The sequence below is a fragment of the Panthera pardus genome, unplaced genomic scaffold (genome assembly GCF_024362965.1).
Source record: "Panthera pardus isolate Hobbes unplaced genomic scaffold, ASM2436296v1 HiC_scaffold_24, whole genome shotgun sequence".
Lineage (NCBI taxonomy): Eukaryota > Metazoa > Chordata > Mammalia > Carnivora > Felidae > Panthera > Panthera pardus.
In genome coordinates this window covers 17532945-17546592 of record NW_026526810.1, presented here as the reverse complement: position 1 = coordinate 17546592, position 13648 = coordinate 17532945, and the positions used below count along the sequence as shown (strand labels likewise).

The 13648-nt window shown below is 44.0% G+C and overlaps 1 protein-coding gene across 3 annotated transcripts in view; it reads left to right on the top strand.

The window, feature by feature from the left end:
* ATP10A (ATPase phospholipid transporting 10A (putative)) overlaps positions 1-13648 on the top strand; it is a 177028-nt gene that overhangs the window by 141646 nt on the left and 21734 nt on the right. For all 3 annotated transcript variants that reach the window (XM_019434747.2, XM_019434748.2, XM_019434746.2), the window contains exons 8-10: positions 2978-3195; positions 5217-5411; positions 7827-8415. In XM_019434747.2, coding sequence (XP_019290292.2) covers positions 2978-3195; positions 5217-5411; positions 7827-8415 — 1002 coding nt within the window. The remainder of the gene's footprint in view (positions 1-2977; positions 3196-5216; positions 5412-7826; positions 8416-13648) is intronic.

Sequence of the window (13648 nt, the reverse complement as noted above, 5' to 3'; positions counted from 1 at the left end):
CAACCAGGAGACTGAAGCTTAGCAGCATTTATAGAAGCAAATAATGAATTCCATTTACTGACAGTGCCCTACTCACTGCAGTATCTTAGTGTGGTGGACATCTGCTTAAACACTCATTTTTTTGTCAGACAAGAGAACCAAGAAAGGCATTCTTGAGGAACTCACTAGTGAGGTATGTGGTCTCTTTGCCATGCCAAGAATGAAGAGATGTTTTTGTTGTCACCCATCGATCTTCTTGTTATTAACTAAAAATTCTCAGAAGGGCATTGGGCAATTCATGCTGTATTCTTCCCCTTAGAAAATGATGTTCATGGAAGCTGAAGAGAAATGTTACTCCTGTTTGAAGTTTACAGGATGTTACTCTTCCCACTTCTCCTTTCCTTATCCTTTGCTGCCTCTGTCCTCCCTGATCCCATAGAGAAGCTATCCACTTCATAAGTGGAGGGTGTGACTAGAACCAGCCACCCACCCGAGTCAGGAAGGGGCACCACAATAAGGGTCCCTGTGCCACAGTAGTGTTTGTGGAGCTGTGGCGCCTCTGAGAGGCACCATCAACTCTGCAACCAGGACTCCCTTTCCTTCCTATAACAGCATCTGAGAACATGAAAGAAGTCTTGCCACAGTAACAGAAGCAAATATAGTATAGGAGTCAGCACGTGGTCATCATTAGGAAACTTATTTATTGAGGGGATATGGTAGGAAAGATCTCAAGGAAGCATGGGATTTTTGTGAGTTTCATAAAACAATTATGATACCCACTAAGGCCCTTTATGTAAAATTAATCATATTAAACAGAAGACATAGGAACTTATACACTATGTTTAACTTTATTTGCCACCCAAAGTAAATGGTCAGTGACTGTGCCCACCTGTCCCTTTTCACTCTACCCTTCTGTAACTCCTCAGCCTAGTGCAGAAGAGCTCATTTGCCTGAAGGCAGAGTTCAGCCTAGTTGTAAAGGAACCAGAGACCCGGGTCTGAAGTCAGGTCAGAAGCAGCCTTTGAAGGCTGGACCTGAGGCTCTATGGGCAGAATCCCAACTAAGATTACAGAAAAATTTTGATAGTTGTTAGATGCTTGTTATAAAACTAAAGGTTGCATTGCCTCTGGAAGATACAGGAAAACATTTCTGGTGAAGACTAAAACAACCAGGCCTCTCCGTTGCATGTTTGAAAGAAATGCTATGATCAGTCATTGACATGCTCCTGGGGCCAAGAGCATCTTCAGCTGTTACTTTATGTGGTCTGACCTCACAGATCTCATTAGTAAAATGAATTCAGATGACTTTGACTTTGTATGATGAGCCCAGTTCACATATATCTGAACCAGCCATGGAGACTCTTGGTATGGCCCTCTGACCTTCTGTCCTGGTGACACAGTGTGCCTAGAATAAAGCATCACCTGCTCCTTGCCTTTATCTTCCCCAGGAACACTGAAGGCATTGCTCAGGCCACTGTTGGTCAGAAATTGCTGCATCACTGTAGACCACAGTCATATCAACAGTGGTCTGAAGGATGGCTACATTTAGGCTAACATCTGACTACTACTGCAGGAGCCTGGGATAGGCAGCTATATCCTTTGAGAGGTTGACACCAAGTTCCTAATGCACAAGCCTAGAAGCTTGACAGCACTGTGTCCAGGCTTTGTTCTTCCTTGATGTTCATTCACCACCAAACTGACTTATATCAGCAGGAGCAGGTGGGATGTGCAGGAGGAGATTTGCTTCTGGGGTGAGGAGCTCCCTCAGTGGGATCCTGGTGTTGGCAATTACTGAGTTTTGTGACCATAATTGACTTACCTTTCCTTATCTCTGTTTTTCTCATCCCGAAAGAAAAGTCTTAACTAAAGAAAGATATTAAATATAAGGCCACAGGCATTGGAGGGCTCCTCTTTGTCCCTTATGCAGGCCACATTGTGTTAAGATATTTTGTGCTCACACCCAGCACTGGACTTGCCCTCGAAGTTCTTAGCAATTGCTTGTTTTGAATGAGTAATCCTCATGAATAGCCTCCTTGCTCACCTATGATGAAATAAGCTGAACTAAAACTGGGCAAAGCCAGAAAAATGTGTTCAGAGCCATTCATTAGCAAGAAACCGAGCAGATGTACTTCATGTGATTCACCGAGTGGCTGGCCACATGGCCACAAGGATTTTTGCTGGGCAATGCCCCACTAAGCATTCAAGTGTAACAGTGCAGTCAAGATCATCTAAAATGGATCTTTGCCGGTGGGTCTATACCCTGGTGACATTTGTCCACTCTATGCAATCCCACAAGGACTGTTAGCCTCCCTATTGGGTAGAGCTTCATCCTTACAAGGTGAATGCAGATAATACCCACCCCCTACCTGACCCTGGACAAGGAGAGCCCGTGGGAAAGCACCATCAATACAGACTGAAAACTATTATTTTTGTGTGATTGCAGGGCAGATGTTCAACTTGTGATCTGTCCTAACAGCCCTAGTGAGTCAGGTGGCCCCATGACCCTGGGATAAGGGCAAAGCCTGGAGCCTGGCTACACTGTGGGAGAGGCCTTCATTGCCCTGCCTTCGTCCCCACTGTTTGCTGCCCAAATCACATTCATCACACCTAGGGTCCACCTGAATAGAGGGGCTGTATGTGAATCTGTCTCTGTCCATACCTTACTTGTTTGTGGAGCTCAATGGCCACTGTGCCAAAATGCACAGGATCTTTGCTTTGGCATCACATTGACCTGGGTGTCCTCTCCACCCTCCTGAATCCTGTGTACTTAGCAAGGTCCTTAAGTTTTCTGAGACTCAGTCTTCTCATCTGTGCAGCGGGGTGGAGAATATCAACCTCATGAGGTTGACTGTAGGTGCACATAAAGCCTCCATCTCTCAGTGGAAACTTTTATTAAATGTGGCCTTGCCTTTGGGAAAGTGAGGGTGGTGAGTGCTCTGAATCAGTTTCATTTTCCTAGCCTCCCCATGATGTGTTACCCTGTGTGCCTTTCCCTACAGCCCAGCGTCTGGCCAGGTACCAGGAGGCAGACTCAGAGGAGGAAGAGGCAGTGCCCAGAGGGGGCTCGCTGCCTCAGCGCAGCAGCATTGGGAGCCATCAGAGCATTCGCATCATGCACAGGAGCCAGAGCACCAAGTCACATCGGCGCACAGGCAGCCGGGCCGAGGCCAAGCGGGCCAGCATGCTGTCCAAGCACACAGCTTTCAGCAGCCCTATGGTGAGTCCCACTCAGAGGACAGCAGCTACCCATGCTGGGACAACACCACCTTTCCTTGCCCTGTCATTTCCCTCCATTCATCAGAAGTATCTGTATGTAATAATACAAATGAGCTGTTGCTGGGGGGTTAGCTCTGTTCAGTTAACAGAACTTGTGTGGCCAACACTTTCTTCACCCTACATTGCTGGATCTTTTCTAAAACACTGACATGGCCCCTTTTTCATGGCCTCTAAGGCCGGGGAATTGTTGGTGAACTACTCAGATCAGTGATGGAGAGGAAGTCTGTCCTACCAAATGAAATGAATAAAACATCAGAGCAAGATGACAACTGTGAAAAAGAAGACAGATGGGAAAAAAAAAGTTTTAAGTAGATGAGCCCGAATCCAATAAACTTCTTTCTCCATTGCCTTGCCCCAACATTTATGGACCATTCTCATCAGGCAGGGAAATTTCCAGAAGTGAATGAGTGATAGCCTTTAAAAGATCCTTTCACTTCTAAAATGTTTTAAGAACAGAGAGGAAGAATCCATTTTGATCACTCTGTGTTGGCCTCATTCTTCTGTGCCCTTTGAAACCTATATAGGCTGCCATTTAAATTGTGGTTGCTGATTGGTGGTTTTATACAGGGCACTTGGGAGTCGGGCTCTACCACCTGGCAGGAGGAGCACTGTGTTGAAAACAAGCTTTTCTGACATCGATGTAACAATATGGGTCCAAGGGTATTTGAAATATTCAAACTTTCTGACCTAGGAATTTAGTGATTCAGTCAAAAATTTCTGTGCATAGAAGTTTATCAATGAAAAAAATATGTATTCAGTGATAAAAGAATGGCCAAATGAATTATAGTATGTCTATTTCTAAGTTGTTAAAAGTTGTATTTTCAAATGATTCTTAAAAGCCTGGAAAAGATCAGACTGCAGTTAGCCCTTGACCAACACAGGTTTGAACTGTGCTGGTCCGCTTACATGCAAAATTTAAAAAAAAAGAAATATAGTGCAGTACTGTAATTGTATTTTCCTTATGATTTTCATATTTTATTTTTGCTAACTTACTTTATTGTAAGAATACAGTATATAATACATATAAAATTCAAAATATGGTGTTAGTCCATTGTTCATGTTATCAGTATGGCTTCTGGTCAGTAGTAGGCTAATTTTGGGAGTGTCAGAAGTTATACATGGACTTTTCGATTGCATGGGGGGGTCAGCACCCCAACCCCCTGCATTGTTCAGGGGTCAACTGTGTATAACGTTTTGGGGAACATGAAACTGCCAATTTATGTATATTTTTTTTATTGAGGTATAATTGACATATAATGTGTAAATTTAAGGTGGGAAATGCAAATCAAAACCATAATAAGATATCATTTCACACCTGTTAGAATGGTTATCATCAAAAAGACCAGAGATAAGAAGTGTCAGCAAGGATATAGGGAAAAGGGAACCCTCATTCATGCACTATTGGTGAGAATGTAAACTGGTGCAGCCACTAGGGAACACAGTATGGAGTTTCCTTAAAAGCTTATAAATAGAATTACTGTATGATCCAGCAATCCCACTTCTGGGTTTATATCAAAAGAAAATGTATAAAATATTTTATTATATATATAAGGTAAGTGTCTAGAAAAAAGACTGGAAGGAAACAGAAGCACGTGTTTCAAAAAGTATGTATGTGAGGTGGTGCGATGCAGATTTGTTCCATTTTCCCTTCTCTTTTTCAAATTTTTCTGAGTCAGATATGCTATAATAATCTATATTCTTAGTTGTATTATTTTTTAATGACAACATATATATGTTCTATATAAGAATATATACATTTCATTTCACATATAATGGATATTATATTCTTACACAATTTAAAATTATGCGTAAGTCATCACTATAAAATGGCATATGTAGATGAGTCAGATGAAGGGGCCTTTACAACTTAGAATAAAATCAAGGTGCCTTAAATAGTCAAGCACCAGGATGCTTGGCAGGTCACTGGGTCATACTCACCCCTAAGCCTCCATTTTCTTGCAGGAGAAAGACATTACACCTGACCCAAAGCTGTTTGAGAAGGTGAGTGAATGTGACAGGTGTTTGGCCATCGCAAGGCACCAGGAATACCCACTGGCCCACCTCTCACCAGAGCTCTCTGATGTGTTTGACTTTTTCATCGCACTCACCATCTGCAACACAGTAGTAGTCACATCCCCGGATCAACCACGACAAAAGGCAAGTTCTAGAGTCTCCCTGTGAAGCTGATACCTTTGACCTTCAGCATGGCCCCACTGTTGTCAGTCTACCCTTTCCAACAGGACTATTTACACTACCTCTCTCAGGTTTAAGGGGATATATCAGGAGGCTTTATATGGGACAAGCCAGCTCACTGGTTCTGTGGTGCCATTCCTAGGCTACCAGAGGCAGGTGAGGGGTTTGGGTCCAAGTAAGAGAGGACAACTTCCTCCCATGATGGGTGGGGCACATAACAGCCTGGCCTGGAGTGAGGCTGCCCTACACTACCTACACAGAATTTCAGGGCTCCAAATTCTCAGAGAAGAGTGCACAAGACAGGCTTGGGCCCCAGACAAATCACCTGGACTTGAATCCTGACTTTATCACTCAGCTGAGTGGCTTTGGATAAGCCTTCCCCTCCTGTGCCTTATGTGACATGAGGCCAGTGGTGAGGGTTAGGGAAAGGGCTCAGAGTAGGGCTTGGCACACAATAAATGTATTTGATGTTAACAAAGGCTTTTAACATCATCTTTCAAGGAGAAGTGGTGGTCAAGAATCGATGGGAAGTTACTTAAGATGGTGGAAACATAGCAGTAATCCAAGTTGGTTTTTGTTTGGGTTAATAATAAGATTCTTAAAGTTTCATGTGCAAAAAGATCCTCTCTAACCCAGGTGCTTCTGAGAAAATCCTCTAAGTGGGCCGGATGTATGCTTGTATAGGGTGCACCTAAGGATGGATGTGCATAATGCAGCAAGGCAACTTTAAATGGGTAAAAATAAAAGTGTTCTAGGGCTAGATGCATGCCATAGACCTGCCTCTCAATCCCCTACCCTCCCAGACCCCTTTCCCTCCTCCTGGGTTAGCCCTTTTACCAGGTTCCACTGATGGCGCCATTGGTGTGTGATGTGGCCTGAACAAGAGGTCTCTGCTCTCTCTTGGCAGCAGCCTATCTGGCAGTAATGCAGCACTCCCTGTGCCCTTGCTTCTGCGACACTGGCCTGCAAAAGCCCCAGTGGGCCTAGTAGATCCAGAGCGGACAAGATCCCACCACTCAGAGACCACAGGGTTGCACCATCTGCCTTAGTCAGGAGGTGTTTTCTGCTGCAGCTCACCTCTTAGCTGCCTCAGCATCCCTCATCTGGCCTTTGGGTTCTTCCACCACCTAGTATTCAGCCCCTCTGGCATGCATCCCTGCATTCTAGTAGAACCTGTCTGACAAACTCAGGCATTGTTGCAACTACTGAATCACTGAGAAAGACCCCAGCATAACCTGAGGCATGTGATGATGGTGACATAAGCAGTGCATTCCATATTGGGAGGAGAATATTTAATCACCCACCCTCAGACTGCAAATGAACGGGTCTCTAGATGTGTTCCTCTTCTCACATATTAATGAGTACTAAATCTTCAGGGTATTTGGAGCCGGCCGGAGCTCCAGTGTGGCTGTTTGAATCTCCCCCTTGGATATGTAGCACATTTAAAGTTATTATAGGAACAAAGAAGAAGCACCTTTATCAAAGTTGGTCCTATGGGCCCTGCTTGACCACACACCTGACTTTTCTTGAGGCTATTGTATAATATACAACTTTGGACACACAGGCAAAATTATGAAAATTTAAGGCTAACTATAACTCAGTGTTTTGATTGTTATAACATTTGCTCTAAATCCATTTTCTAGCAGAAAGTTAAAATAGGTATATTATGCCAGCATTAGTGAACAATACTCCTTTAAATAAAATATTGCTGTTGCTCCATCATTGAGCTTTTTGGAGCTCTAGCAAATGTGTATAACTGTTATTTTGTTGTTTTCATTTCTTGTTAGAAGCTATATAATTTATTGTGACTTAAAAAAAGTGAGCTAAATGATTTCAATCCTGAATTTGTCCATGCATTTAGCTGTTTAGAAAAGTTCTTTTGGGTTTGGGAATGTTATTTAAATTTTATATAGACATAATTCAAAGGACTGTATAAACTGGTCTTCTGTTAAATGTTTTTTGCAAGTGGGGAAAAAAAAGGCTGGGTTTTGTGCCAGGCAATGACAGGCATGCTCTTCTGAGCCTTTTCTGCAAAGCAGTGGGACATTGCAGTGTGGAGACAGCCAGCAGAAAGGATAATCTGAAAGCCTGCAGGCACCATTGGCCTGAGTCCCCTGAGTCAGTTCAGGGCCTCCATGTAGCTACCCTGGTGATCACATTCTAAAAGAATATATATTGCGAATCTTTGCTTAAGTGAAGTGTAAGAGGCCAAAGGATGATCTCAAGGAAGATCAATGCTGGCTCTGGTTGCAGTTTTTAGTGCATGCCCCAAAATCTGGGAAATGGGAATTCTATGCTCCGAGCCCCCACTGGGGAAGTGGTAGTTGGGGTGAGGTCTCTAGACACACCTTCCCTGTCTTCTGACTGCTTCTCTTGCAGGTGAGGGTGAGGTTGGAGGTGAAGTCCCCGGTGAAGACGATAGAAGACTTCCTACGAAGGTTCTCACCCAGCCGCCTGACCTCCGGTTGCAGCAGCATCGGGAGCCTGGCCACCAACAAGACCACCCACAAGTCAGGGTCAAACTTTCTGTCCACTCTGTCCAATGAAAGCACACTGCTCAGGCTGGAGGAGAGGCTGGGCCAGCCAGCCCCAGCCATTGCCAGCAATGGCTACAGCAGTGGGGCTGCCAGCTGGGCCCCAGAGCACACTGCCCAGGAGCAGGGGGTGGAGCTGGAGCAGGAGCAGGAGCAGGAGCTGCGCTATGAGGCAGAGAGCCCCGACGAGGCAGCCCTTGTGTATGCTGCACGGGCCTACAACTGCACGCTGGTGGACAGGCTGCATGACCAGGTATCAGTGGAATTGCCCCACCTGGGCAGGCTCACCTTCGAGCTCCTACACACGCTGGGCTTCGACTCCATTCGCAAGAGGATGTCAGTGGTGATCCGGCACCCACTCACCGATGAGATCAATGTCTATACTAAAGGAGCTGACTCAGTGGTCATGGACCTCTTACTGCCTTGCTCCTCAGGTATCCAGCTCCTCTCCACTGGGCGGCACCTCCAGTCCCTTTCCATGAGTAAAGTGATTTTCATTAAGCCTTTTCTAAAGCGGTGCCTATCAGAGATTACCTTTCTGGATCACCCTTTCCCTCCTCTGAGGTATTTGGACTAGAATGCACTGGGGGTGGAGGATGGAGGGCTTCAGTGCCTAAATTCACCTCAGAACAGTGGGGTTGGGGGTTACTTGAGGTGAGGCCTAACATCGTTTTAAATCTGACCAATGGAGGTCAAGAACTTTTAGACTAGAAGTTCCAGAAGGTTCGTTCCTACTCTGTGATTGCCTGGACCAGGGCGACTGTGAAGCCAGGTCATAGTTTGTAGCCAATTTGTGGAACTGCCTCAGGTCACAGGCTGCTGGCCTCTCACTCACTGTCATCTGTCCCAACTTCAGGCAGAGCAGCTCTATCTTGGTCTCTTTTGAATACTAGAGTTCCATATAACTTCTGTGTTGAAAAAGAGAAATCTAAATCACTGGTGTCGACAGTTAGAACTTTATCCAGCAGAAGGGCTTGTTTGCATCTCCTTCTAGACACATGCTTCTGGGCCTTGGGAGGGGGGTGGCCAAGGTCCCCATCAGTAAACCTGGTCACCCTTCCCTCTGTACTTGGAGGATGAAGGAGTACATATCTAGCTGAGAGAGACTGGGTGGAGGTGAGGGTGCTGCTGGCAGATAGAAGGGTATCTGCTGTGGCTTTGCTGCCTGACCTCCACAGTCTCCTTATCTATTGTATTCTGGAAACAGCTCTAGGTACAACCTGCTGTGAAACCTTGTACACTGGATAGAGCTAGGGAATAATTTACTTCCCGTGGTCCTCTCACCGTAATCTCAGTGCCTCAGAACTGGACTCCTGGCTCTCTAGGCCAGCACCACTCTGTTGTGGGAAAGTGTACTAAGGAATCTCTACAGACAGGAAATCCTTTTCCCACGGGAATACCTCTCAGTTTGCAAACGTGGCTCTGAAAACAGTTTGGATAGCTTTTCATGGGGATAACCTACCAGAGGGCAAGATTTGCCTTTCCACCTCAGGGATTCTGTGCTAGTGTAGACACAGGCTGATTTTGCATTCCCAGAGCCGCCTTCATTCTGCCATTCAGTAGCCTTTTTGTTTTCTTGATGGTTTCCTTCACTGTGCAAAACTTTTTTATTTTGATGTAGTCCTAATAGTTTTTATGCTTTTGTTTTTCTTGCATCAGGAGACATGTCTAGAAAAATGTTGTTACAGCCAGTGTCAGATTACTGCCTGTATTCTCTTCCAGGATTTTCATAGTTTCAGGTCTCACATTTAGATCTTTAATCCATTTTGAGTTCATTTTTGTGTATGGTGCCAGAATAGTTCAATTTCATTCTTTTACATGTAGCTGTCCAGTTTTTCCACCATTTATTGAAAAAAAAATACTGAAAAAAACGCAAACACATGGAGGCTAAACAACAGGATGCTAAGCAACAAAAGAAGAAATCAGAAAGTACATGGAAATAAATGAAAATGAAAATACAATTGTCTGAAACCTATGGGGTACAGTAAAAGTGGTTCTAAGAGGAAAATAAATAGCAATACAGGTTTACCTCAAGAAACAACAAAAAGCTCAAACAATCTAACCTTACTACACCTAAAGGAACTAGAAAAAGAAGAACAAAGACCAAGAGAAGTAGAAAGAAGAAAATAATAAATATCAGAGACTAAAAAAAAAAAAAAAAAAAAAAAAATCATTGACCAAGAACTGGTTCTTTGAAAAAGCTAAACAAAATTGCTAAACCTTTAGCCAGGCTCATCAAGAAAAAAGAGAAAGGACCAAACAAGAAAGAAGTTACAACTGACACCACAGAAATACAAAAGATTATGAGAATACTACTAAAAATTATATGCCAACAAATTGGAAAACCTGGAAGAAGTTGATAAATTCCTAGCAAAGTACAGCCTTCTAAAACAATCAGGAAGAAATAAAAATCCGAGCAGACCAATTAATTGTAATGAAATTGAATTGATCATAAAAAAAAAACTACCAAAAAATAAAAATCCAGGACCAAATGGATTCATAGGTGAATTCTGCCTAACATTTAAGGAAGTGTTAATACCTAAATCTCCTCAACCTACTCTAAAAAAGAGAAGAGGAAGGAAAGCTTCCAAATACATTCTTTCAGCCTTCTTCATTCTGAAATTTGATTTTGCATCCACACAAAAGAAAAACAGATATAGCAATTATCTGAGATTTAATTCTACTGTAAAAAAAAAAAAAAAATCTTTGTCCTTTTCATTAAAGACAGTTTAATGGACTGCTGTATTTAAGAATTAACCACATACAATGGGTCATGTATAAGGTAAAAGGCCTGGAGTAGCACTAAGAAATGGGTAGGAGAGGGTGGTAGGTGGGGCCCACCATAGAGAAAAGGGATCCTGTTGAGCTGTGCAAGTACAGTAGTTGCCACACTTGTACTTTGCTGGCAGGTCACTTTTAAATGAGTACATAGTCTTAAATTTCTAGACAAAGCACAAACAAACAACTCCTACCACTCATAATCAACTTCAAGGTCAGGGGCGTGTGGGGAGACTAAGAGCAGGCTGGGAAGCCTCGTATCCCTCTTCACCTGATCCTTCAGCCCCTGTGTAGCTTTGCTGTTGCACTCACCTCCTCTGCTACTGTCCATCTACTGCAGGTCTCTGGGAGGAAATTACTATCCATATCTAGGTAACTATAGGTGAAAAGAAGCAAAGCCTTCCATCTGTTGCACCATGGATGAGACAAGTAAAAGAGTGACATTGCTATAGTGACACATTGTCCAAACCATGACATTGAAAGGGGCAGATTAAAAATAGACAATTTGTGTAGCTCTCCACCTTACTCAAGGAATTTCCAAGCAGTGTGTGGTTCAGATATGTTTGGAAGATCTACATGTAGACATCCAGCAACTTAAGATTCAGGATGTTCTGAGACTCCATTGCTTTCCCAAGAGAGGAGCTATAGGATGGCTCTGGGGTTACCTTGAAGTTATCCACTGGTAACACCCCGGCATTATGTATAAATCATTCAACTTTTACTTTGTGGGTGGATGGAGTGTGGAGAGCATACTTGAGGAGCACTTACCTGTGCTGAGGAAGTAGAGCATTGTGTTCAAGCTGCTGTACCTGTGCACTGGTGATAAAGTAAGGTGGGCACACAAGTATTATCCTCTGGATTACTTCAGATCTTTAAGATCTTTCTTCAAAGAGATATAACACTTCTACAAAAAAAGGCAAGAGGAGGCTACGATGATGGTTGATGTGACTGTGTTAGAGGGAGTGTGTCATATTCTCAGGACATGATCAAATCTTAGAAGTTGTGGGGGATCAGGTAGAAAGCAGGGACTGTATCCTACTCTAGTACCTACAGACCTCTGTTCAAATCCCAGGTCTACATTTATGGGCTGGAAGGAGTGACCCTGGAGGAGTCACTTTCTTTGCTTTAGTTTCCCATCTGCACAAAGGAAATCAGGATACTGACCTCATAGGAAGCCCCTGTCAAAACCCCTAGCACAGTGTCTGGTGTTATATAAGCATAAAGTATAAGCTAGCTCCCTTTCCCTTCTCTCTGGTTCCTTCCCCTTATGATTCACTTGCTTGAATCCAGCTGCTACTTGCTTGGTCCAGCTGCTACTTTGTGTGGTGTTTAAGACACAAACCCCCAGATTGCCCCACCTTCTCCAAGAGTGAGGATGGAGAGTAGCCCAGCACATAGCATGGGAATCACCCATTGCTGCTATTCAATAAATCAATAAATGCATGAATAAACAAGGGAGGAAATTCACTTTATTTTGCCATCTTACTGAGATGACTCTTTATAAGAGAAACAAATTTGTCAAAAGCATTAAGAAAATGAAAAAATAAAGAAATAGAAGTATCACTAAGCATTTTAAAAGCACATGTTAAAATCATGAGTAGGAGTGGAAATTTTCCTCTGAGCGCCTCTTCACAGGGTCCTGAGCATTGCCAGCAGTGCACTGTTGGGGACCTTGCTGCAGTGTCCATGTGCACTACTTGGCCAGAGCTGGGGTAGGGCTCCTCTCAGTCCTATTGCATCTTGAGTGCAGTGACATGGGAGTCTTCTTTACTGACAGGAGCTGTTACTGTCTGACACTGTGCTTGCCCCTCACTCCTTACCTCCAGCACCCAGATGTGGCTGCAGAGACCTTCTTCCTGTGCCCCTCAGGCCACCACCTCCCTCCAGGAGGTGCTGGGTAGCATTGGTTCCACCTCTGGCCATGATGTTGCTCCATTACCAAACTGGCTGTTTTGCAGTGCAACACAGAATTCTTCCTACTACCATAGATATAAAAGCCACAGGGGGTCTGGGTTGCCTGTAAAGTATCAGAAAGAAGAGTCAGATACTGCATGAATATCACTGAAAATGCAATGTGAACGTTACAATGCCTGCAGTCTGAGATCAGTGCAGGAGAGCCAGGCTTACCACATAAGTCTGGGGGTCCACGGGTATACTTTCTAGGACAGCACCAAATCCACTCTTCCTAGGTGCCCCCAGCTCTTTGGTGCTTGTCTGCTTTGGGTTTGAGTTCTTTCTACCATCCTGGCCCCTCCATCAGAATGCAGATGTATCGCAGCATTCACAAAGAGCCAATTCCTACAGACCCTGACATTGGTTCTCAGTGACTGTCCAGCTACTGGTGTAGTGGGAATCTGTAAGGGAGAAATCATGTAAGAATCAGGAGCAAGGTCTTACCTCAAGTGGCAGAGGAGATGTATGTCTTCAAGTCTAGAGGAGGGAGGGAATGAGGCAGGGCAGTCCCCGCTTCTCTGCAGGGCTGGCTGGGCTCTTCCCAGGCCCTGCTGTGGGTGTTCCCATACAGAAACAGCTCAGTGTGGCCACCTGTGTGATTTCACACTCATCCAGGGCACCCAGAATGCCAAGCTGCCTGGCCTGCCTCTTTTCCATTGATTCTGTTTTGACAAGTGTTTGGGCACAGCCCCTGCATACTGCTCCTTTGCCTTCTTCCCCTCTCCTCTCTGGAGAACTGAAGTTCTTTATGATTATTATTTTAATTCCAAAGCCCCTTAGACAGATGCCTCTGGTCAAGGAACAGCCAGCGTCTGGAATAATGTTGTTATCATGTTCTAAAAATGCTATCATGATATCAGGAGTAAATGGTAGTCACAATTAAGATGTCATTTTTTGAGTGTCTTTTTTCCAGGAAATTTAAATTCCTAAAGCAAA